Source organism: Tamandua tetradactyla, chromosome 26, assembly GCF_023851605.1.
Source record: "Tamandua tetradactyla isolate mTamTet1 chromosome 26, mTamTet1.pri, whole genome shotgun sequence".
Taxonomy (NCBI): domain Eukaryota; kingdom Metazoa; phylum Chordata; class Mammalia; order Pilosa; family Myrmecophagidae; genus Tamandua; species Tamandua tetradactyla.
In genome coordinates, this window is record NC_135352.1 from 22,332,128 (window position 1) to 22,357,880 (window position 25,753).

The 25,753-nt window shown below is 36.1% G+C and overlaps 1 protein-coding gene across 12 annotated transcripts in view; it reads left to right on the forward strand.

The window, feature by feature from the left end:
• PCM1 (pericentriolar material 1) overlaps positions 1-13,104 on the forward strand; it is a 111,018-nt gene extending 97,914 nt beyond the window's left edge. For all 12 annotated transcript variants that reach the window (XM_077144589.1, XM_077144594.1, XM_077144585.1 and 9 more), the window contains 9 exons: positions 891-1,088; positions 3,398-3,460; positions 3,746-3,881; positions 4,196-4,353; positions 6,845-6,920; positions 7,466-7,722; positions 9,549-9,641; positions 9,731-9,851; positions 11,098-13,104. In XM_077144589.1, the coding sequence (XP_077000704.1) occupies positions 891-1,088; positions 3,398-3,460; positions 3,746-3,881; positions 4,196-4,353; positions 6,845-6,920; positions 7,466-7,722; positions 9,549-9,641; positions 9,731-9,851; positions 11,098-11,123 (1,128 nt within the window). In that variant the 3' untranslated portion in view covers positions 11,124-13,104. The remainder of the gene's footprint in view (positions 1-890; positions 1,089-3,397; positions 3,461-3,745; positions 3,882-4,195; positions 4,354-6,844; positions 6,921-7,465; positions 7,723-9,548; positions 9,642-9,730; positions 9,852-11,097) is intronic.
• The last annotated feature ends 12,649 nt before the right edge of the window (positions 13,105-25,753 follow it).

A 25,753-nucleotide genomic window follows, 5' to 3' on the forward strand; every position in this document is an offset into this window, starting at 1 on the left:
AAACATAGTAAATAAAACAGTAAAATTAGTTCTACTCATTTTGTTGGCCTCAGAAAATTTTTTTTTTTTTTTTTTTTTTTTTTTTTAAAGGAAAGACAGAGAGAAGGAAGGAAGGATAGAAGGAAGGAAGGAAGGAAGAAAGGAAGGAAGAAAGGGAAACATTTTCTTGTTTTATTGTATTCTGTTTCTCCGTTTTTGTTACATGGGCTGGGGCCGGGAATCGAACCGAGGTCCTCCGGCATAGCAGGCAAGCACTTTGCCCGCTGAGCCACCGCGGCCCGCCTCAGAAAATTTTTTGAAATGCTATATCAAATAAGGGAATTCAGGTGTCATTGGTTAGGCTTGTTCATTTGATGATGCTATATTTCAACTTGGACAGAACTACAACTGATTCTGAAAAATATTTTTTAATAGAACGATTGATTGGCTTATTTAAAGAGGGAAACTTAAAAAGTACTTGTTACCATTTAGAGGTTAAGGACTTTTATTTTCCTCTCTTTTGTCACCTAGGGCTTATTACTGTAATATATATATGTATCTCTGGCTTGTTCAAGAACTTTTTGCAAATTAGAAGTTCTCTATTTTAACTCATTTATGTCTAGCATTTAGTGGGAACTAAACTTACGGATGATGATGTTCTCTACCTCTCCTTTTGTATACTTGTTAAAACTGGACCAGTACAATACCTACCTAGTAATATTCTTTAGTAATGTAATGTTATCTTTCCTTAGTAATATTAGACATGTGTTTTAAATTTTCTAGTACCTAAAAGTAATAAAATTGTTTTTCTCTAGATGAGTATTATGACTTAAACTTTTAAATCATCTGCATGTCTACTCACAGTTGAAGTTTACTATAATCTTAAAATAAAATTTTTATCTTTGGTATAGGACTCATTGGCAAAATTTGCTGGCAGAAAACTGAAGGACTGTGGAGAGGACCTTCTTGTTGAAATATCTGAAGTGTTGTTTAATGAATTGGCTTTCTTTAAGCTCATGCAAGATTTAGATAATAATAGTGTAACTGTTAAACAGAGATGCAAAAGGAAAATAGAAGCAGCTGGAGTGATACAATCTTATGCAAAAGAGGTAAGTGGCATTCATTTCATATGTTAATTATAACCAGCATATAGTTTTCTTGATTGTTATTAAGAACTAAAATCATACTTAACCTCAGCAAAAGTAGTTATTGTTAGTAGTATCAAGCAGGATTATAAACAAATAGTAAGTTAGTTACATACTGAATCTCAGGAGTAACAGTAATGGCTAAATAAAGGCCAGGATCACTGACAGGAGTTGATGCTGAATTTACATCTTCATATTCAGTTTACATATTGGTACTGCTATTGTCCACATTATTATGCTTGATAACTGCATATCATAGCTTCCGCCAACCCTTGTAGATGTGCAAAGAACATATATTTATCCAGAAGTTTCTCTTAGTGCACACTCCGGCCTATTTACTATCCGTCATTTTGTTTTCAAATTCCTGTAGCTTTTCATGTCCTGTGAAACTAGTCTTGATCACACATGAAGCTAGATGGGGTTTTTTCCTCCTCAACTTGAGGCAGACCGGGAGATATTTTTCTAGATCTGTACCCTTTTCTTGACTCAACCTGGGAGGGAAAGCAGGCCAACTCTAGAAACAGGAAGAAATAACCCTTTTGCCTTGAAATCTAAAGTAGATTGTGTCAAACCATCTATTCCACACTTTCCATTATGCTTATATTCTCGACAGTAAGTAAATACATTTCAGCCATTGCTAAGAGTTTTGAAGAAAATAAAACAGGATAATAACATTGCAAATAATCAGTTGGATTTCCTGAGATAAGCAATCTCATGAGGCTCTTTGGAGGGACTAAAATAGGAACTAAAATATGAAAAAAAGGGATGAGCTTTGCAGTCAAAGAGAACTGTGTATGTAAAGACCCTGTGGCAAGAATGAGATGTTTGGAAAGCAGAGAGAAGGCCAGGGTAGCAGGAACACATTAATCTGTAAGAGTGTAGAAATGAAGTCAGAGAGGTAGGTACTAGTTTGCTAAAGTTACTGAGATGCAATGTATCAGAAATGGGTTGGCTTTTACAATGGAGATTTATTAACTAACATGCTTATAGTTCTGAGGCCATAAAGATGTCCATATTGAGGTATTAGCAGGTGATACTTTCTCCCTAAAGACTAGCTGTGGCAGTCTTGGAGTCCTTTGTCACATGGCAAGGCACATGGTGGGTATCTGCTGGTCTCTCCCTTCTCTTTTGGGCTTTGTTGCTTTCAGCTTCTTGCTTCCATGACTTTCTCTCTCAGTTTCTGTGTCCTTTCTCTGTCTTCTGTCTCTTAGCTTCTCTTACAAAGACTCCATCCAGTAAGAAGATTAAAAACCACCTGGGGCAGGCCTCAACTGAAATAACCTAATTAAGAGGTCCTACCCACAATAAATCATACACAGGAATGGTTGGCTTTAAGAACATCATCTCTTCTTGTGTACATAATAGCTTTAAACCATCACACTAGATAAAGCAAGTCATAGGCCTTACAAACTATGGCAAGGCCTTTATATGTTATTTCATTCTAAACAAGATGGAAGCCATGGGAAAGTTTGAAATAGGGAGTGGCATAATCTGATTTAAAATATTTCTTTGGATACCATATTGAACCAGCATTTTAAGAGAATAAAAGTGGAACAGGGAGACCAGCTGTAAGACTGTATAATGTCCAAGTAAGGAATGATATGTCTTAGATGTTGGTGTTCCACAGTAGATACATTTTGATGGTTGGTCCAAGCCAATAAAGCATCCTAATGGTTTAGATGCAGATTGTAAGAGTAAGCAAAAAAAAGGGCCAATTTCCAGTTTTCTGGGTTGTGCAGCTGGGTGAAAGATAATGCCATTTACTGAGATTGGGAAGCCAAAGTAGGGTTTTGAGAGAAGGGAATCAAAATTTCTATTTTAGACTCATTTTGAGACACCTCTTATATATCCAGGGAAATGTCAGATAGGCAATGTTGGATTTGTTTTATTAATTTGAAAGATGTAAATAAAATACTCAAATGTACATTTCTAAGAAAACATTCACCTCTTTAGGCGCCAGTAAAAAAAAGAAGCAGCAGTCATTAAAATCTACTGAATATCTAATGTGTACTGCTGAGTGGTCTCCCTTAATTCTTTTTTTTTCTTTAGTTTGTGTGTGCTATATGGTGAGGGTCACATTTCATTCTTTTTCCATGTAAATATCCCGTTATTGCAGCACCATTTTGTTGAAAAAAATTTATTTTGGGGGGTGGGGGGGAGTGCATGGACCGGGAATTGAACCCGAGTCTCCCACATAGCAGGAGAGAATTCTACCACTGAGCTACCCTTGCACCCCCTCCTTAGATTCTCATTTTTAATTGGTTTGCTTGTAGGCCAAAAGGATTCTTGAAGGAGACCATGGCTCACCTGTTGGAGAGATCGATGATGAAGACAAAGTATGTGCTTAGTTCATTTGTCCCTAAAACTAATGCTTTTGAAATAAAAGATTAAATAATTTAACAGCTTTTATCTTAATGTTCAAGAGCAAAGTATATAATCAAATGTTCTTTTTTCTGACAAGCCTTTTGCTTCTTTGCAAAACAAAACCAAACTGTCAGAAATGATTTTTGTATTGTTTTATGAGATAATGACCATTATAATTTTTGTGGTGGACTTACTATGAATTTTTAATTCCTAAAATGTTCTTTAGGAATCAATTACTAAAATTTATTTGTCCCTAGGACAAGGATGAGACTGAAACAATTAAGCAAATTCAAGCATCTGGGGTGTGTGATGGTGAAGGTCCCAAAAATGTGCGATCTGATATTTCTGATCAAGAGGAAGATGAAGAAAGTGAGGGATGTCCTGTGTCTATTAGTAAGTTTAAAGGCTCTGTACTACATTTATTCATTTACTTCTTTTTAGGTCACTTATTGACATAATTTGGTGGAGTGTAATGAATTCAGAATTTACTAGAATTATTAAACTAGAATTTGAATTCCAGATCCATGCCTTGTCTGTGTGACCCTAGCTAAATTGCTTATCATGTCTATACCACAATTATCTAGAACTTTCATTTTTGAGGATTACAGATACTGTATGTAAAGCACCCATGCAGCATAGGTGTACAATAATTGGTAGCTATTTTTAAGTGCAGAAATTTTCTAAAACATGTGTGTCAATTAACTTAGACTTGTCTAAAGCTGAAACTCAGGCTTTGACTAATTATGGAAGTGGAGAAGATGAGAATGAGGATGAAGAAATAGAAGAATTTGAAGAGGGACCTGTAGATGTCCAGACTTCTCTTCAGGCTAACATTGAAACTACAGAAGAAAATGAACATGATCAGGTATTCCAGTGTAGAGCAATATACCTTCCATCTTATTGTAGCCACTGAAAGCAGGTCGGTTGTAAAGATGTCAACATCTCCTTTCTCATTTTCATGAATAGAAACCTCTTGAACCTCTGAAACATTTTTTTATATTCAATAATATTTCAATTTAAAGCACTCAGTCTTTTAAATTTTTGTAAGAAGTTTTCAAAATGATGAGATTGTTTTGGAAATTCTGCATTTTTAATTTATCTTTGTATTTTTGTCCTAGTCATTCATGGAAGTAGTTTTACAATTCAGGTAGAACTAAGTCAGAGGCTCATAACAACAACAAAAAAATCATTCCCTTCCCCACCTCCAGTTGAGCCTGCCCCAAAGGCAGTGCTCTCTATTTCCTAAAAGTATGCATATATTATAATGCATATTTTAAGGCATTTGTTGACTTCCTATTATAGTAAGCAAAATTTTTAGGTCAGTTACACACCTGTTCTCCATATTCCATCCTCATTTAATTATATTTGTTTTGGTTATATTTAATTATTTCTTTTGTTTAAATGTATCCAAATACTTAGATTTTACCAAACTATATAAATAGTACTTACTGCTGAGTCAAAATAATTAATGTTAATTGCTGTACATTTTTCTCCTAAAATTAATTATTTTCTCAATTTTTCATTTGCTTAAGTTTCTTTGAATATATGCTCAGGTCGTTATCATGTCCTCCAGTATAAATCACCAAGTAGAACTTTCTGCATGGACCACATTTTTCCCTTTTTGCTTTCTCGAGAGCTTCCCCTTCCTGGTCCTCTCTAGACTTGATTGTCATCTACAGCTACTCAGTAGCCATTAGCTTGGAATTTCCTTTTTCTTTCCTTAGATCTTTGTTTCCACAATCCAGTTTTCATCTTTTTCTCTCTTGGTTTATTATCTCATTTTTGTGGAACACATCATCTAGTAACTCTCTGAGAAAGAATGCATAAAAGATAAATATTTTGACACTTGATATGTTTGAGAAAATCATTTCCCTCAGATTTTTGAAGGCATTGCTTCTTTGTCTTTTTGTTTCCAGTGCTACTGTTGAAAAAAGTCCAGTGCCTTTCTTAGTTCTCATTCTTTACTATTTCTTTTTTCCCTCCCCACTACATGAGCTTGTCTTTTTTTTTTGCCTCCGAAGCTGAAATTTTAACAATGAAATACCATTGCAGATCTTACTTCATTCACTGTGCAGGATACTAGTGGGTATTTTTAATCTGTATCTTATACTTAAGGTTCTTGGGTAAATTTTTTTGTGCTATTTTCTTCACTTTTTCCCCACCATTTTTTTTCTTCCCTTTTGCAATTACTATTGTGATTTAATTATAATCCTCATGGATTGATCTAATTTTCTTCTCCTCCTTTTATTGTTGCATCTTTATCTTTCAGCTTTACTTTCTGGGAGATTTCCTTGACTCTAACACTTATATGAAGTTATTTCAACTATAATAGTTTTAATTTCTAAGCACTTTTTTCTTTTTTTTTTTTTTCTGATTGTTACTTTTTTGAAGCATGCTGTTATTTTGTGGAAACTATCTTCTCTTATCTACCAGGAGGCTTTCTTCAGAGTCTGTTGATGCTTTGGTGTTTATAGTAAAGAATGATAAACCAAAATACTGATTGGGATCTTTTGGTCTTCACTGTAGGGCAGTTGAGTAGACAGCCAGCTTTTTGGTATAGATTCCCAGTGTCAGTGTCTATTGGTCTTTTCTTTAGGGTGGTTTAGTTTCTCTAAAGAAGGTACCTCTAGTTTCTTTCTGTATTTAAGATTGGTTGCTGGTATTCTGGAGCTAGGTTTGGGAATGTAGCCTTCTATAGACTTGCATTAAATGTCTTTGTTTTCAGTACAACAACTTACTCTGTCTAATTTCTACTTATTGTCCTCCACTCCCACCCTACTCATCAGGTCTGAGGGTTATTAATGAAATTTCTCCAAAATATAACCCTGCATTTTCTGTTCAGGTTGGGAGCAGAAATGTGGTGTCCACCTTTTCTTTAACCCAGCTTCAAAGAACCAACACCAGCCCCCTTTTCATTACCAACTCTCCCATACTCTTTGCTTCCTAGAATCTGATGATCTCAGCTTTTGTTCTCTCTCCTTACTGGAGGCCCTTAGCTTTGTCCATCTTTTTCCTCTGGTCAGTTCCTCTTCATCCACTTACTATGTACAAACATACACTTCAGAGTACAGGTATCTTTTAGATTTCTTTAAGATAGAGTCTAAAAATAATTTTAAAAAAGATATTGGAATATTTAAGAGTCTAGTTCTTTGTATTATTTTGACGTGGTTTCAGAAGAAAAGGAAGCATATACTTAGGCATCTTGAAATTGCGACCACATCCTCCTTCGTGAAACATTTTAGAAGGTATTCTTAAATGTCTTTGTGTGAAGATCTCATGTTGGACAAAAACCACCCACAAGTAACAATTGTGCGTATAGTCACCTTATATTGTTAGTTATTTCTTTTCCCTTCTAGGTTCTACAGTGTGACCTTGAAAGAACAGCAGAAAGTAAAAATGTCCCATCTGAACAAGAATCCACTACCAGTAAAGGTAAGAAATCTAGATAAGTGTTCAGTTTTAAGATTCCTTAAGGTGCCCTGTATGTGCTTTAAAAACTAAGAAATCTCAATTCTTAACTAATATAATGTGATGATATTTTGGATTTGGTGTATGCCTTTTCCTTCCTCCTCACTCCTTTGTGCAAAACGTAGGAGGGTTTTTTCCTGTGAATATCTATTAAATAAAAGTCAAATATTTAACCACACTGGAAAATTCTGCAAGGAAAGCATCCTTAGATACAAATGTGGGAGGTTTTTCTCTTTTTTTAAATCACCATTCCTGGGCCTTACACCTGAAAATCCTGATTCATTAGAAACAAGATGGATTTCAGAAATCTCATTTTTAAAACTTTCCCATATAAATCTGATCAACTAGATTTAGGAACATTGCTATGGAAAAATTGGTGTTGCCTTTTCTTTTGGGGTCTTAATTATCATGATTATTCATTCTTGTAGATTGTCTTATCTGGCATAGTATAGAGTGAAATTGAACAACTGCAACATGACACTAATGTTAAGACTTTGTTTTCATGACAGATGACCAAGACAGCTTCCCTGTGAAACCCTGTTACCTAAATATCTTGGAAAGTGAACAACCTTTAAATAGTGCTGCCCATAAGGACTCGCTTACTACCATTGATTCAACTGAACAGCTTAACCCTTTGCCATTACCTTTAACTGAAATTGAATCCTTAGTGCCTAGAGTCAAAGAAGTTAAATCCACTCAGGAAACTCCTGAAAGCTCCCTGGCTGGAAGTCCTGATACTGAATCTCCTGTGTTAGTGAATGACTATGTATGTATCATTTACATTTCCAAATATTTTTATTTTCTATTTCTGTGCTTCTTTTTTGGTGGCAGGGGAGTGCTTGGGTCATCTACCACTGAGTCTATTTCTGTGCATATTTTTTTCATTTTCAGGTTAACATCATTAGCAAATAAACAAAATAGGTTTAGGCTTCGAAGCTGTTGGAAGCATTTTTTATTTCTTAGGCAAGCTTATTTTAAACTTGAGAAAAAGTATATAGTGAATTAAGATGGCCACCTCAAAATCAAAAGCTGTTCTACTTTTTATAGTTTTGAGAAATAAAGAGATCTAGATTTTAGGCAGCAATCTTAAGAGTTCATTTTAAGCTTAGTTTCATCTGATGTGATATACAAGTGTAATATATGAATCATCATTAGTCTCTTGCATTACTCATACATCTCTTCCCAGCTAATTAGAACATTTCATAAATCTTTGACAAACTTAAGAGTATACATTTTGAATGTGAAGTAAAATAATTTGATAGCCAGAGTCCTTATCTTCGGTACATTGAGTGACAGGAAAATATACTGGGAAATCTGCAATTATGTTAGTAGGTAGTTGAGTTTAGTTTTACTTTGGATCTTTGTTTCAGTTTATAGCAAGTAGGTTATTTTTTTGAATCTTGGGTTTTATGTGTTTTATTACTGTCTTGCTATCAAAAAGGAAGAGATTTATAACATAGTATCTGAGCCAGACAGTTGCTTTTAGGTCCAAGGAATGTGCTTCACATATTTATTTTAACTAATGTTGATTCCCTTTCTTGAAGATATGTTTACAACTATGGTTTCATAATTTCTCAGGAAGAGAGCTTATGTTATTACAAAAACATCACTAGAGGGCAGTGCAATAGTGTCTCAGTGTCAAAATCCTCACCTGCCATGCTGGAGACCCGGTTTCGATTTCCCATGCCTGCTCATGCGAAAAAAAAAAAAAAATCATCGGAAAGAGTAATTCTTTTGTTTGCTTATTTTCAGGAAAATTATGCATTTAAAACTCTGAAAGATACATGCTAGATTTATTCTTATCATTCTATTGGTATCTCTCTGTAGAAGGTCTTCAGTTGTGAATTAACTTGAAGTTAGATACAGAGAGCCTTGATATGAATTTTAAACAGAGTACCCTAATGCGGGTTTTTATTCAGGAAAATTAAATGGTCCAAGTCATGATCTAGGGTTAATCTGAAGACTATGTAAGATATATTGTCAGGGAATCCATATTAGGAGGCCCCATTGTCATATAAATATGAAGTAGAAGCTGAATGCAAAGAAAAGAAAAAACCTAAAGTTTGCCACTTGGGTAATTTGTGGAATGATAATAGTATTAAAAATCAGAAGGGAGAATTAGAAGAAGAAAAAAGTTTTAAAAAAACCCAGTTTGAGGTGATTGCAAAAATGAGTTGCTAAATTCATGCCACATCTTTCTATTTGAACCTGAATAGATTTGATGTTTTAAAGTTTGTACATGTTTACTGATATTCTGCTGGATATGGCTCTCTGATGCATTCTTTATACATATTAAAAAACAGAAGTTGTTTTTATAATTATTTTGACCCTCAATGTAACTATTACTATTTCTTCCTCTGAACTCCATCTTTTAAAACACAGAAGCCAAACATAAAAACTCAGCAGTATGCCCACAGCTGTGGGTATTGTGACCCTTCCTGTGAACTCTAGATTTCTGTTTTACTGTAGAGTTAAATATAGAGGAAAATCAAACATGATAGAATTACAGATATATACTTACATAACAGAACCCACTTCATATCCTGGCATGGATGACTTTGGTTTACATCCGGAGATTTCTTTCTCTTACAGGAAGCAGAATCTGGTAATATAAGTCAAAAATCTGATGAAGAAGACTTTGTGAAAGTTGAAGATTTACCACTTAAACTGACAATATACTCAGAGGTATTTGGTTCTCTTTTTCTTAATTGTAGTTGTCTTTATGTAACAAATATTGTTAAGATAAATGATTTGTATTGTTTTTCATTCCAAAGGCAGATCTAAGGAAGAAAATGGTAGAAGAAGAACAGACTAATCATTTATGTGGTGAAATATTGTGTGAAACAATGCAGAATGAAGAATTAGTTGGTAATTCTCAAACACTCAAAGAACCTGGTAAGAGTTACCACATTTAATCCTGTTATATTGATGTTGATACTTTTTTTTTTGCATGGGCAGGCACCAGCATGGCAAGTGAGAATTCTGCCTGCTGAGCCACTGTGGCCTGCCCTGATACCATCATTTTGTTTTGTATTTTTAATGTATTGCTATTTATTAGTACCTGAGAGGCTTCAGCCAAATTTTGGAAGGTGTGCAGACATCTATGAAAATTTTAGTTAGGATAGTTGCCTAATTTATAAATAATAGCATCTTTTTTTCTAGGTCCATCAGTTTTGATTATTAATCCCTCTTGCTCCTTTTTCCCTTTCTGCTGCCACCTTTGTTTAGTTTCACCATTTCTTTTTAACATTATTAAGGTTGTTGAACATACTTAAGCATTCTGTTTTTGTAGCTATGGTGATTAAATCATCTGTAGTTTTCTGAGGATGATTCTATATAACTATTATTCATTAAAGAGCCAAATAATAGTCTCAGTTTCCTTCTTTTTGGGTCTAATAGCACAACCCCTGGGCCCCTCAGAGAAGAATGTTTCTGGTATCGAGGTCAAAGGATTTCCTTTTTTGTAATGCTCCATGAATTGCTTAAAATCATATAAGATGTTTTGTTTTTATTTTTCCTGTAAACAAGGTGAAGAGAAGGGCAGACCATTTAGTTGCCAACTCATTGGTTAATTTTCCAGTTTGCAGTCCAGTTTCTTATTCCTGCCGTTTGTGATATCCGGCAGCTTTGAGCCTAGCCCCTCTCCTGCTTTGCCAGTTGAAATAATGGTACCCATTTCAGCTGCTGCATCTCATTGTTTTTCTAGACTGCACCTTCCTCTGCTCTGTTCCACTGTGTCTCCATTTGCTCTGCGTCTTCCGGGAATTTGTTGCTATCTCTTGTACCCTGATCTCTCACAACCTGTCTTTCTTTTCTTCTTTGGTCTGGGTTTACTCATTTGTATACTTAGTTTTTTTTTTCCAGTTTTTTTGGGGGGAGTAGGGTGGACAGTGGATAGACAGAAAGTATGTGCTCAGTCTGTCTGCCATCTTGAAACAGGATTCCTCATCTTTTCTTTTTTAAACTCTTATTTTGTGTCTTTAGGGAATTATTTTTGCAAAATAAAATGGAATTTCCCTTTTAGTAACATTATGTTTAAAAGTAAAAGCTTTAATTGAAAAGAACCATATTAAAGTAAATTCTAGTATATAATGTCTTAATTCAGTGATTATAAGGCATTAATTATTATTCTGTGTTTCAGAAACAGTGGGAGCCCAAAGTATATGACATGTCTTCAGAAGCTCATCTAACTCTTCACGTTGCATATATGAAAATGGCACTAAATAAACATCTGTTTTGATCTGTATAAAAATGCAAATTAGTTTCATACTACATTTGTGATAGGTGTGCTCATTTCTGCCCATGGCAGTTTAAACATCCGAAACTGAATTCTATATAGATTCAAGTCTCGATACCGTGTTGTGTTTTTTTTTTCTTCTTGTTTTTCATCCCCCCCCCCATTGTGATGTTTGGTAACATTAAATTTAAAACATAGTTTTAAATAAATTTTGAGACTTGTCTGTAAAATATCTTCTTGGGAAATTATGTTGAATTCTATACAGCAAGTCACTGTTCTATGTAATTAGGCTATTCAGAGAAGAGCAGTGGTTGAGAGTTAGAGAAATATGCTATGTATTATAAAGCCCAGCCACTGATCTTTTTCATTAGATCAGGTTTTTTACATATTGCCATTGTTGCTGCTATTGGGTCTAATATTCTTTTAGATACCTGTATATCCTATTCCTGTACAAAAATAGGGCAGGCTATAAAGGTATCCATGAATATTTGTGATATGAACCTATTGTAGTATATATATTATTATTCCATTCTAATTGGGTAATAAGTTTAGAACATATCCTTAGTACCTAGAACTTACATATCTATTAGATAAATATTTTCCAGAATTCCAGTTCCTATTTGTGTTGCTCCATCTTAAAAGAAAAAAAGAAAACACTTTATATAATTAGGAAGTATTTATGCAAAGACAAGTAAGATTGTGATGAATTTTAAATGAACAACCAAACTCTTTCAAATAGCTATTAATAGAACTAAATTTATGTACCAGAACAGTAAGGTTCTTATGCCTTCAGACAAACTTGCCTTTTGAGATGATAGTTTAATACCAAAACATAGCAGTTGCTTTGTACGTAGCGAGAGATATGTTTGCAAATGAAATATTGAGTAGAGATGTCTGTGTAACAGCTTCATCACAGAGTATATCAGCTTTTAAAAGGTGATTTACCTTCATACTCAAACTTGCCATATACCCAGCAAGACTCCATAAATCTCATTAACAATAAATAAATCTTATAGATTCTTGAATAAAATATGAAAAATTACTTCCAAGTAGTCTTTTAAATTTTGTTAACAGTTGACTGAAATACCCCATAGAAAAACACTTACTTGTTCGATAACCATAGTGTAAAATCAGAATGTCCAATCAGGAAATATTAAACAAGGATTTTCCTATTAGGGCATTTTCTATATTACTACTTAATTTAAATTATGTAAAATATATCTCTAACTTTAATAAAACCTATTCTTTAGAAAACTACCATTCCAGAATCAGGAATTTTTCATTCAGTTGGCCCCTTATTTCAGGGAAAGGAAACAATGCATTACATTCAGTGTATACTCAAATTAATTATATTTGTTTTCTAGACCCTAAGCAGAAAGAGGGGAAAACTTCCTTTTGATACTCAAGCCAAACATTACACATTGCAATATTACGTACTGCAGCTGTCTCTCTCTCTCTCTGCATGCATGTTAAGGGTAGACATAGTGGAAGACTTGTGCTTTTCTTAGTTTTTACCTTAGAACTTAAGAACCTTATCAGACTTACTTATTTGATTTGAGTTACGGCTGCTGTTATCTAGTCTCTTGGTTTCCTAATTTAATTGATAATTAAAAGTTTTAAAGTTTTAAAATATGTAGGGCTTGAAAGCAAATAACTTATAATATGTTTTCCATAACCATTGCTTAAAAAATTAGGTATTAAGTATTCTTATTTGTCATAATTTTTGTAAGTTGAAAATTTGGTTAGAGGTAGAGGGGGAAAAGATCAAAATGAGAGAGAACTGTATGCAAGCTGAGATAATGCCTAAAATAGTGAGCTAGCCAGACTGTTGAGGTATTCTTTGTATTTTGTAAAATTCACCTTGAATAAACTGCTTTTTCACTGTTAATAAATGTATATCGTACATACCAACCCTGAATTGCATTTTCATTTAAATTAACATAATACAATTATGCTTTAGAATTTATGCCAAGACTGTGGCTTATTTGACAATTTTAAATGTTTGAGTTTTTTTTTAGAAATCAAGATATAAAATGACATATTGAATAGCCAGAGAGAAGAATTACTAAACTTGATCATTTTTCCTACAGTGCAGATAAGCACTGATGTTATTTCTTAGTTGTATTGTACTTTAAATACTATGTAGAGAACATTCTCCTATTTAAACTAAAATAGATTGGTATGTTCCCTGCCCAGTAAATAAAAATATTCATTTATATTTATACATATTTGATATTTAAGTAGCTTATTGTTCATTTGTCATAGGGATGTTAACTCTTCATTTATTTCCCTCTACAAATACGTTTCCTCGGTCATCTTGACTAGAAGACCCAGCCTTTCCCGTTCTTTTTGTGTTACTTCAATGTCTTTACCTGGCTGATTTCTTCAGATTCACTGGTGTCAGTGGCTGGCTCATTTTCCGTTAAGGAACAGAGAGAGCCCTGTGCCTACAAATGAATTTGAAACATATATTTCCAAAGTTATTCATCAATTCGTTTCATCTGCACAGGCTTAGAAATACCCATAATAGAAGAATCTGTGGACTAGCAATTTACATAGAGGTTGTTCATTTGGTTATTTTTCTGAAAATCTAAACACAGTGTAAAGTTTCAGTACAAGAGTTCTGTTATTTCTCTCTTACATACTTAATTAATTACGATAAGACTTTTCCTAAGTGTAGTTATCCCCTGTTGTATGTATAGCAGTCACATATCATTAATTTTAATGTATAGTTGTAAATATTGTTGATATACAGTTATTATGCTTGAAATCCTTACCTTCAATGAACTATATATCTCCCAGAGTATAACTGCATACTTAAAACAATGTTTATCAAATAATACATGAAGACGGAAAAATACAAAACAGTGTGCCAATTCACAGTAGTAGCATTGAGCATTTTTATTAAACTTTCACTTTTAGTGACAAATTTGGGGTTCTCTCCCACCCCTTCACTGTTTTAAAAATTTTCATCAATCAACTTGACCTTCAATTGTTGCTTCACAGTTGTAGTCAGTATTTTCATAGGCTGTGTGTATGGAAGGTATGTATATATCCACATTGGAGAGGGTACAGGAAGGAAGGGCTAAAATTTTCCTCAAACTTAACTCATTAGTTGTGAGGTTTGCTTACTTTTCAATATTCTAAGAAATATATATTTTAATCTGGTTTTGAGACAGTTTTGAATACTGATTGCTGATGTAGCTACAATTGTTTCCTTTTTTTTTTTTTTTAATTTAAAATTCTTTGCTAGCATTTCCTGGCAGTATACTTTTTGTAAGTTTCCTCTTCCTTACGTAGGCAGGCAAATTTTAGAGAGTCCATGTTATTATGGATCTTAGACATGGCAGTTTTCCTACAGTGTCATTTCACCATTCCAGATCTCTTCCATTTCATTTTCTCTCCTTCCCATCCCCTCATTCTTAGGGTATACCCACACACAAGGTTTTAAGACAGAGGAATACGTTTTTAAGCTATAAAAGTAATAGTTCAGAATAGCTATTTGGATAATAATTTGAAATTTACTTGGATTATATCACATAGTTGTACTTTTTTCTCCTTCATAACTTTCTTTTTATATTCCACCACCAATTGTCAAATTTAGATTATACAGGTGCTCAGTAAATTAATTTCTAATTCTTTTCCTCTGGACTATCATTGAATTCTGTTGTATTTGAATATAATTTCTGGTAGTAGGAAAGTAAGGCACACTTTATGATGCAAGTATTTTCTAGCCCAAGGAATTTGTTAATTTTCCATTTCATATGATTCTGAAATTTATTCTCTAGTAGTCTCTGGTTAGTCAGTCTTAGATTTTCATAAAGAAAATTTCTGTACCCTCCAAGAAATTGTCAGAATTCAAAATCTCGGTTTATACCAAGATTTTGGTAGAGTTCATCATGGTATTGTTCAGCTCTTTATCTTCCATCAGTATTAGCAGTCATTTTAATATATTAGAACTCTTGTTCTTCTAAAATTCCTTCACAATATTTGGACGGTATCCTAAAACAACAAAGAGATAAGATTACTATGACATTTGAAAGCATACCATACATAAAAACATACTAATAAAATTATGTAATGCAGTGTGTTCCTCATTTTCATGGTATTTGTATCACATGGTAACTAAACATTTTTTAGAGAAAGATTTATGAAGAGAATTAAAAGTGGAAATCAGTTAAGCAATTACACAAATGGTTGTCGTATTTTCTTAAATCCCAATGAACAAGAAAGCATTGAAAACTAGTCCCCTTATTTCATGACAAGATTGAGATTAAAAGACGAGGAAGGCCACCTTGGTGATTTGGAGGCTTCTGGCCTTATCACTTTGGCGCTAACACAGCCTGAAAACAATGTGGACTTCCCTTATTGCTAATCAGTAGAAATCTTTGTGGACATGTTACCAAACCATAGTTCACTGCATGGGAGAAGAGTAATACTAGAGATTGCTTTCCACTCTAGGTTCTGTGCAACCAAAATCAACTGTGATAGTCCCTCCCCAAACTAAATGTAAACAACTAAGTGATACTTTAGTCTTTCAAGCATAGCATTGTATTTCTGAATGGTGCGACTCAAGAAACTCATGATCCATGAGCCCTTGAGAAAAACATGTATCCTGCTGTTGTGAGGTATAATGTTCTGTAATTAAGTGTAGTTCATTTATTGTATTATTTAAAATACCATTCTGTGTTGATCTTCTGTCTAGATGTTCTATCCAATGATGAGAGTAGGGAATTGAAGCCTCCAACTATTATGGTAGAGGTGTCTACTCCCTTCAGTCTTGTCAGTGTTTATCTTGTGTTTTGGAGCACTCTGGCTCAGGGCATAAATATTTGTGATTATGTCTTCCTGTTGAATTATTCCTTTTATTAATATAGTGTCTTCTTTGTCTCAATTGTTTTAAAGTCTAATTTTTCAGACCACTTTTCTGGTTATTTCCATGAAATATCTTTTCCCAACCTTTCACTTTCAACCTGTTTTTTTCCTTGGGTCTAAAGTGAATCTAATAGCATATAGATGGGTCCTGTTTTTTAATCCATCCTGTCAGTCTGTGTCTTTTAATTGGAAGTTTAATCCATTAACATTTTATGTTATTACTGTAAAGTCAGTGCTTCTCCTATTTTGCATGTTTTTTAATAGAAATAAAATTTTATTGACTATAACATACAAACACGAACATTCTTAACATATGAATTCTTGGTATATAATCAGTGACTCAAAATATCATCACATAGTTGTATATTCATCACCATGATCATTTCTTAGAACATTTGCATCACTCCAGAAAAAGAAATATAAAGAAAAAAGAAAAAGCTCATACATACCATACCCCTTGCCCCTCCCTCTCATTGACCACTAGTACTTCTATCTACCCAAAATATTTTAACCTTTGTTCTCCCTATTTTTTTCTATACCCCTTTCCACTCCCTTTCATTGATCACTGATATTTCCATCTGCTCAATTTATTTTAACATTTGTTTCCCCTTTTATTTACTTATTTTTAATCCATACATTTTACTCATCTGTCCAAACTGTAGGAAGCATCAGACACAAGGTTTTCACAATCACACAGTCACATTGAGAAAGTTACATCATTATACAATCATCTTCAAGAAACATGGTTACTGGAACAGAGCTCTACAGTTTCAGGTACTTCTCTCTAGCTGCTCTAATATACCTTAAACTAAAAAGGTGAGTATATAATGCATCAGGATGACCTCTTGGCTATGTTTGAAATCTCTAAGGCACTGGCACTTTTATGTTGACTCATTTTTCTCTTCCCTCTATCGGTCCAGAAAGTTTTCTCCAATCCATTGATGCTGAGTCCCAGCTCATTCTAGGATTTCTGTCCCACATTGCCAGGAAGGTCCACACCCCTGGGAGTCATGTCCCACGTAGAGAGGGAAAGGGCAGTGAGTTTGCTTGCCGTATTGGCTGAGAGAGAGATAGTCCACATCTGAGCAAGAAGAGAGGTCCTCTGGGGGTGACTCTTAGGCCTAATTTTAAGTAGGCTTAGGCTATCCTTTGTGGGGACTGTTTTGTGTTTTGGATTTTGTATGTCATATCTAATATTTTTTCTCTTTTTAACTTTACTTGTAGTCTTCATTTCTACACTCTTCTGTCTTTTTCTATCTGCCTGTAGTGCTCCCTTTAGTATTTCTTGCAGAGCCAGTATTCTCTCAGTGATTGTTTGTTCAAAAATATTTTAATCTCCCCCTCATTTTTGAAGGACAGTTTTGCTGGATATAGAATTCTTGGTTGACACTTTTTCTCTTTTAGAATCTTAAATATACCACTGCCTTCATGCCCCCATGGTTTCAGCTGAGAAATCCACACAGTCTTATTGAACATCCCTAGTATGTGATGGGTTGCTTTTCTCTTGCTTTCAGAATTCTCTCTTTGTCTTTCATATTTGGCAGTCCAATTAGTAAGCATCTTGGAGTATGTCTATTTGGGTCTATTCTGTTTGGGATATGCTACACTTCTTGGATCTGTAATTTTATGTCTTTCATAAGAGATGGGAAATTTTCAGTATTTATTTCCTCCATTAGTCTTTCTCCTCCTTTTTCCTTTTGTTTCTGGGACACCCACAGCATGTATATTCCCTGAGACTGTGCTCATATTTTCCCATTCTTTCCCTATATTTCTTTTGTGTGTCAGATTTCAGATATCCCTCAACTGTGCCTTAATTCTGCCCTTGCCTGGGTCAGTGCTGGAGCCTGAGAGTGCTGGCAGTTTTATCTAATGAGCTGTTAAGAAATAAAAAAGAAAAGTGAAAGTCCTCTTCAGAGTGGAACCAGGCATCTCAGTTTGCCAATCAAGAGCTTCAGTTGGTACCTGGCTCTACGTATCTCCAGGCTCTGTGTTCCCTTTTGGGGGGGGTCCAGCCCTTTTCCAGTATTTTGTGCAGTCCAACTCAAAAAGGCTCTGATTTTTGTTTGTTTGTTTGTTTTTATCATCTGCTCCATTCCCTCTCTGCATGGGTGAAAACTCCTGGTTCCTTTAGTGCTTATTCCAGGTTTATTTGTACTTGGGGCCTGTTTTCAGTAATCAGAATTTGATAATTACTTCTGCAATTGGAGCTTGGTTGAGCTAAGACCTTGCTGTTAGTAAATCCTGTTTTCTTTCCCTTTGGGGAACCAGCCTGCCTCCACAGCATGGGGGACTTACAGTTCTGTATGGTATCTCAACCATTTCACCCTTTCCAAACTGGTGTATGCTATGTGTCCAGTCCCTGATGTTCCCCCGGTAGTTGTTCTGTACTGTCCCTGACTATTTTTAGCAGCTGCTCTGGAGGATGCTCTGAATTCCACACCTCACCATGCTGCCATCTTGCCCAACCAAGAAATTCATATGGGAGAATATTAAGATTCAGATAACAGCTAAGTATGAGCGTGCTCCAGGACTTATCAGATCTCTCCATTACACTTTTATTACCTTGGTTATCTCATCTAGCCTTATGATTTGAAATATCTATATTCTGGAAATTTCCAAATGTATATTTCTAGCCAACCTTCCATACTCTTCACCCAATGATCAAATTCCCATTTGGATGTCTATTGGGTTTCTCAAAGTTAACATGTCTAAGATTCAGTTTATTGTCCCAAGTCTTATTTTTTCTATGGTGTTTACTGGAATGCGATATACCAGAAACACAACAGCTTTTTAAAAGGGGAACTAATTAAATTGCAATTTTACAGTTCTAAGCCTGTGAAAATGTCCAAATTAAGGCACCAACAAGAGGTTCCCTTCACTCAAGAAAGGCCAATGAAGTTCAGGTTTCTCTTTACTGGAAAGGCCCATGACAAACATGGCAACATCTGCTAGCTTTCTCTCCAGGCTTCTTGTTTCATGAAGCTTCCTGGGGACATTTTCCTTCTTCATCTTCAGAGGTCTCTGGCTCTCTGAGCTCTGAAGCTTTTTCCAAAATGTTTCCTCTTTTAAAGATTTCCAGTAAACTAATTAAAACCCACCTGGTATGAGATAATTTACGTTTCCAACCCATAGTGCTGAATAGAGATGAAAAGAAATGGCCTCTACAATATGGAACAGGATTAAAATGTGTTTTTTCTAGGGCACATAGCCTTTCAAACCAGCACATTCCACCCTCTAGACCCTAAAAAAGACATGTTTTTCCCATATACAAAATACATTTACTCCATCATAATACCACAAAAAACCTTAAATCATTTCAGTTACAATCCAAGGTTAAAACCAGTACAAAATCTCATCCAAGCCAGACACAAGCAAGGTCCATCCTAAGGCAAAGTTCTCCTGTAGTTCTGGAACTGTAAAACTCAGAACAGTTATTTGCTGTCAACATAGAACGGAGGGACAGTCATAGGATAAATACCTCCATTTCCATAAGAAGAGATTGGTAGGAACACCAGTGTTACCAGACAACAAGCAGTTTCTAAAACCTGCAGGGCAAAGTCCATTAGATTTCCGAGTCTGAGAGTCATTGATTTTGGGGACTTTAGAAAGCAGCAGTCCCACCCTTTCCAAAGGCTACACAGTGGCCCACCTCTCTCCTAATGCAACCTTGGGGAATTTGGGGAGACCATCTTTTCCTTCGCTCCACCCTCTCCAGGCTGCACCTGGTGTCTCTGCCATCTCTGGGGCACATGCTCAACCCCTTCGTGCGGTGACAGCCAGGCTCTTCCCAATCCCCAAGGAATGTGCTCCACCCTCTCCAAGGCCTGCGGTAGCACAACTCTTCCACTGCAATGTGGTGGAAGGCCCACCCTCTGCCTCTGGGGCAAACACCCTCTCCAAGTACTTGGGTGGTTCTGCTCTCCTGGCCTGAGGTTTCTTGACTTTAGACTCTAGCTTCCATAATTTTGCCTTTGAAGTTATTTTTCCTCCAATGTGTCCCTCTTCTGTCCCTCTCAGTCCAGACTGGCATTGGTTCTGTTTATACAGATCCCACAACACTCTTGTTGGCTTTCTATCCAGTAGGCTTGGATCATGCCCATCAGAGAAGAGTTTCTGCAGATCCTTTCTGGATAATTCCATCTCCAATCCTGGCTTTTCCTGAAATAGCTGACTGTTTCCACATTTGATTAAATCCTCATGTGGTGCACTATTCTCTGGGGTCTCCCTTCCTGGAATCCCAGAGTTTCCAGAACATCAGCTTCTGGTTTCTTTGACCATACGAGTTCAGTTCTCAGCTTCTCTTTCCTGTCGCATTTTGCTATAAGCTGCAAGGAGAAACCATACTGCATGTTCCACATTTAATTTTGAAATCTCTTCTGCTAAATATCCAAGTTCATAGCTTTTAAAATCCTTCCAGCCAAAGCCACTAGTCAATTTTGCCAGGTAATCTGCCATATTAAAAAAAGGAGGTCTTCCTTCCAGTTTCCAATAATACATCTCATTTCTGTGTAGTGCCTCATCAAAGGTATCTTTAGAGTACACATTTCTACCAACAATCTCTTCAAAGCATTCCAGACCTTTTCTATCAAGCTCCTCACAACTCTTCCAGAATCTCCCTCTTGTCCATTTAAAAAGCCATTCCAACACGTTTGGTATTTGCAAATCACAGCAGCACCCCATTTCTCGGTACCAAAATCTGTTCTAGTTTGCAAACTGCTAGAATGTGATATACCAGAATTGGAACTGCTTTTAGAAAGGGGAATTTATTAACTTGCAAGTTTACGTGTTCTATGACTGTGAAAATATCCAAATTAAAGCAAGGCTATAGAAAGTCCAATCTAAGGCATCTAGGGAAAGATACCTTGGTTCAAGAAGGCCTATAATGTTCAGGGTTTCTCTCTCAACTGGAAAGGCACATGGCAAACATGGCAACATCTGCTAACTTTTGCTCCAGGCTACTTGTTTCATGAAGCTCCCCCAGGGGCATTTTCCTTCTTCCTTTCCAAAGGTCTCTGGCAGCATGGGATCTTGTGGTTCTTTCCAAAATTTTTCCCTCTTAAAGGGCTCCAGTAAGCAACCCCACCTTGAATCATGGAGATATATCTTCATGGAAACCATCTAATAAAAATTTACCACCCACGAATGGGAGGGTCACATCTCCATGGATAATCAAAAAGCTCCCACCCAGCAATATTTAATGAGGATTAAAGGACATGGCTTTTCTTGGGTACAGCCAAATTCAAACTGGCACAAGAGGAATTAAGTTGCAAGTTTACAGTTCTAAGCCTGTGAAAATGTCCAAATTAAAGCAAGGCTATAGTAACGTCCAAATTAAAGCACCAACAAGAGGTTACTTTCACTCAAGAAAGGCTGATGGAGATCAGGTGTTTCTCTATTGGAAAGGCACATGGTGAAAATGGCGAAGTCTGCTAACCAACTTCTCTCCAGGCTTCTGGTTTTCATGGAGCTCCCCCAGGGCTGTTGTCCTTCATCTCAAAGGTCTCTGGCTATGTGGGCTCTGAAGCTTTCTCCAAAATATTTCCTCTTTTAAAAGATTCCGGTAAACTAATCAAGACCCACCTGGAATGGGTGGAGTCACCTCTGCCTCTAATCAAAGGTTAATGCCCACAATTGGGCATGTCTCATCTCCGTGAAGATAATCTAATCAGTTTTCCAACCTACAATGCTGAATAGGGATTAAAAGAAATGCCTACTTCCACAAGATGGATCAGGATTAAAACATAGCTTTTCTAGGGTACATAATCCTTTCAAACTGACACAGTGTCCCATCTTAATAAATGGCAAACCCATTCTTCTACTTCCTTTGGCCCAAACCTTGAAATAATCTATTCTTCACCTCTCTTTCCCAACCCCCCACATCCAGTCCTTCAGTAGATCTGGTCAATTCTATCTTTTAAAAATAACCTGGTGGATACAAGATTAATGTGCAAAAATCATTATATACTAGTATACTAGTATATACTAGTAATGACCTAACCAAGGAGGCAATTAAGAAAAAAATTAAATTCACAATAGCAACTAAAAGAATCCAGTATCTAGGAATAAACTTAACCAAGGGTAAAGGATCTGTACACAGTAAACCCTAAAATATTGTTCCTCAAAGAAGAACTAAATAGGTGGAAAGGCATTCTTTGTTCATGGATAAGAAGACTAAATGACATTAAGATGTTAAATCTACCCAATCCAATCTTCAGATTTAATGTAATTGAAATAAAAATGCATGCAACTTATTTGGAGACATGACAAAGCTAGTTATCAAATTTATTTGGAAAGGAAAAGGGCCTCATATAGCCAAAAACATCCTAAAAAAGAAAGAAGTGGGAGGACTTAGACTTCTTGACTTTAAAACTTAATATAAAGCCATGTTGGTCAAAACAGCATGGTTTTGGCACAAAAATAAACATACCGATCAATGGATTCAAACTGAGAGTTTGGAAATAGACCCTCATATCTAAGGTCAATTTCTTTTTAACTTTTTTATTGTGAAATATATACAAAATAATACATTTCAAAGTACACTGTAACAAGGAGTTATAGAACAGACTTCATAGTTTGGTACAGGTTACTGTTCCACAATTTTAGGTTTTTCCTTCTAGCTTCCAAAACACTGGAGACTAAAATATCAATATAATAATTCAGCAGTCATACTCATTTGTTAAATCCTATCTTCTCTGCTATAACTCCTAATTCTCCTCTGATCATTCTCCCGAGTCTTTAGAGGTATTTGGGCTATGTCCAGTCTAACTTTTCATGTTTGAAAGGAGCATCAATACTATGACATAGGAGGATAGAACTAGTTGATATTCTTGGGGAGGCTGGCTCCTCTGAGGTTCAGGACTTATCTGGAGGTTATAGGTTTCTGGAAAGTAATCTTAGTTTGCAAAACATTTGTAGAATCTCAGATAGAGGCCTAGGTGTTCTTTAGGGTTAACAGGAATGGTTTTGTTTGGGGTTTGGCAAACCCTGGAAAATAGTAATATCCAGTTGAAGCTTGCATAAGAGTAGCCTCCAGAATAGCCTCACAACTCTTGTCTCTATTTGAATTCTCTCAGCCCCTGATACTTTATTTTGTTACATTTCCTTCCCCCACCCCCCCTTTTTTTGGTCAAGAAGGCATTTGTTCTAGTTTGTAGCTGCCGGAATGCAATATACCAGAAACAGAATGACTTTTAAAAGGGGGAATTTAATAAGTTGCTAGTTTACAGTTCTAAGGCTGAGAAAATGTCCCAATTTTACAAGTCTATAGCAATGTTCAATCAAAGGCATCCAGGGAAAGATACCTTGGTTCAAGAAGGCCAATGAAGTTCAGGGTTTCTCTCTCAAGTGAGAAGGCACATGGCGAACACAGTCACAGTTTCTCTCTCATCTGGAAAGGCACATGGTGAACACAGTCAGGGTTCCTTTCTCATCTGGAAGGGCACATGACAAACCGAGCATCATCTACTAGCTTCTTCTGGCTTCCTGTTTCATTAAGCTCCCTGGGAGACATTTTCCTTCTTCATCTCCAAAGGTTGCTGGCTGGTGGACTCTGCTTCTCGTAGCTATATCGTTCTGCTCTGCTCTCTCTGAATCTCCTTCATTCTCCAAAATGTTTCCTCTTTCATAAGACTCCAGAAATGTGTCAAGACCCACCTAAATGGGTGGAGACATGCTGTCACCTAATACAGTTTAACAACCACTCTTGATTGAATCACATCTCCAGGGAGATGATCTGATTAGAGTTTCAAACATACAGTATTGAATAGGGATTATTTGACCTTCATAAAATGGGATTTTGATTAAAACATGGCTTTTCTAGGGTCCATACATCCTTTTAAACCAGCACAGCATTGTCAATCCCACAGTCCCAGGGCCATACTTATCCCTGGGATTCATGTCCCACGTTGCCAGGGAGACTCACCCCTGAATGTCATGTCCCACTGGGAGGCAGTAATGATTTTACTTGCTGAGTTGGCTGAGAGAGAGAGGCCATGTAAGAGCAACAAAAGAGGTCCTCTAGAAGTAACCCTTAGGCATAGCTATAGGTAGCGTAGAATTTCCTTTGCACAAATAACTTCACAAGAGCAAGCCTCAAGATCAAGGGTTTGGCCTATTGACTTGGGAGTCCCTAATGTTTGAGACAGTATCAGGGGTTACCCTGGTGGTAAAACTTAACAGCTCCATATTTTTTCTTCCATCCCTCAAAGGACTGCCAATACTTTTTAATTATCTGCTCAAAAAACTCTGGGAAGTATCTGGGTATTAAATTAAGCTGTGCAGAACTCCAAGCCCTCACTTCCATTCTGGACTCCACGTGTTTAAATTGCTTAAATGATCTATCCAGATACGTTGAGTTAGATTATGTGCTACAGAAAATTTAGGTTTTGGATAAAATAAACCTCTCTTCTTTTGGTGTCACATTGTAGGGGAAGTTCTAAAATACAGATAACGTCCTCCCTACCCCTGTATTCTAATTTACCTTAGTCCCAACCCAATTGACTTCGTTCTTTTCTCTAATTGAAGTCTGATCTCTTTTTCGATTAACAGTTGGTATGTGTGGCAATGCTTAAATTTCAGCACTGCAGAACTCCAGCTCTGAGTCTTAGGTGTCACAAAGGTGCCCAAAAGTTCCAGGAAAATGTCAGGTTATACATATATAGCACAACATCTCAAAATCTAGAAATAACGATTATAGCTCAGGACTAAATGTGACTTCTATAAGAACTTCCAATCTAAACCCTGGAAGGCAAACTCAGCAAACTCACCAGGAATGAGACAGGAACAAAAGGGATTCAGGAAAAGGCTTTATTTCAGGGTGAAACAGAGCCACCGGGGCAGCATTTCAAGAGGGTGAAACAGCTATACTGACGTGGCAGGGGACAGGGTTTTCATGATTTAAAGTTGTGGATTGTGGGCAGGGGTTAGATAAGTTTCTATTGTCTAGTTTTCAAAGTTAGTAGGTTAAGTTAAGAGTTGACAGTGGTTCACTGGTAAAGTTAAAATTTAAGCACTGCCTGAAGCATGCAGGGTTGTAATTGCCTCTGCCAGAGGGTGGAGATTGAGTAATGGGAGTTATTATAAGAGGGCAGCTTCTGGAGCATGAAAAGGTGCAGGCTAGGGTGGGAGAGATGTTTGAAATATTTGCCAAAGGTAGGTGACATCATGGGGGGAAGGGGTCCTGTTCCCCAGGCCTATTTTGGTAATAGGGGGAATAGAGGTGATGACCCATTTCCTGTAACTGCTTTCAGCTGAAACAGGGAGTAGTTGTCTCAAGGGAAGGGATTGACCAGAGGACTAATGGGATAGGACTGGAGGAGTTATGGGATAGGAGGAGAAGTTGTCTTTGTTCTTTCTATTATTGAGAGACATCATTTATGTGTTCTTGAGTTATTATCCAGATGGTTCAGTGTGTGAACTGGGAGAGGAGCTGTAAGACACAAGAGCCAAAGAGAAGAACTAAAAACAATGTTAGTAATGGTGTTATAAGGGAAAGAAGCATTGATTTTAGAGGTGAAGTGAAGTAGGTGAAAAATGAAGATAGCCATGTGTATTAGGGTTCTCTAGAGGAACAGAATCAACAGGAAATATTCTTAAATATAAAATTTATAAAAGTATTTCACGTAACCATGGGAATGTAGAGTCCAAAATCTGTAGAGCAGGCTGTGAAGCTGATGATTCCGATGGA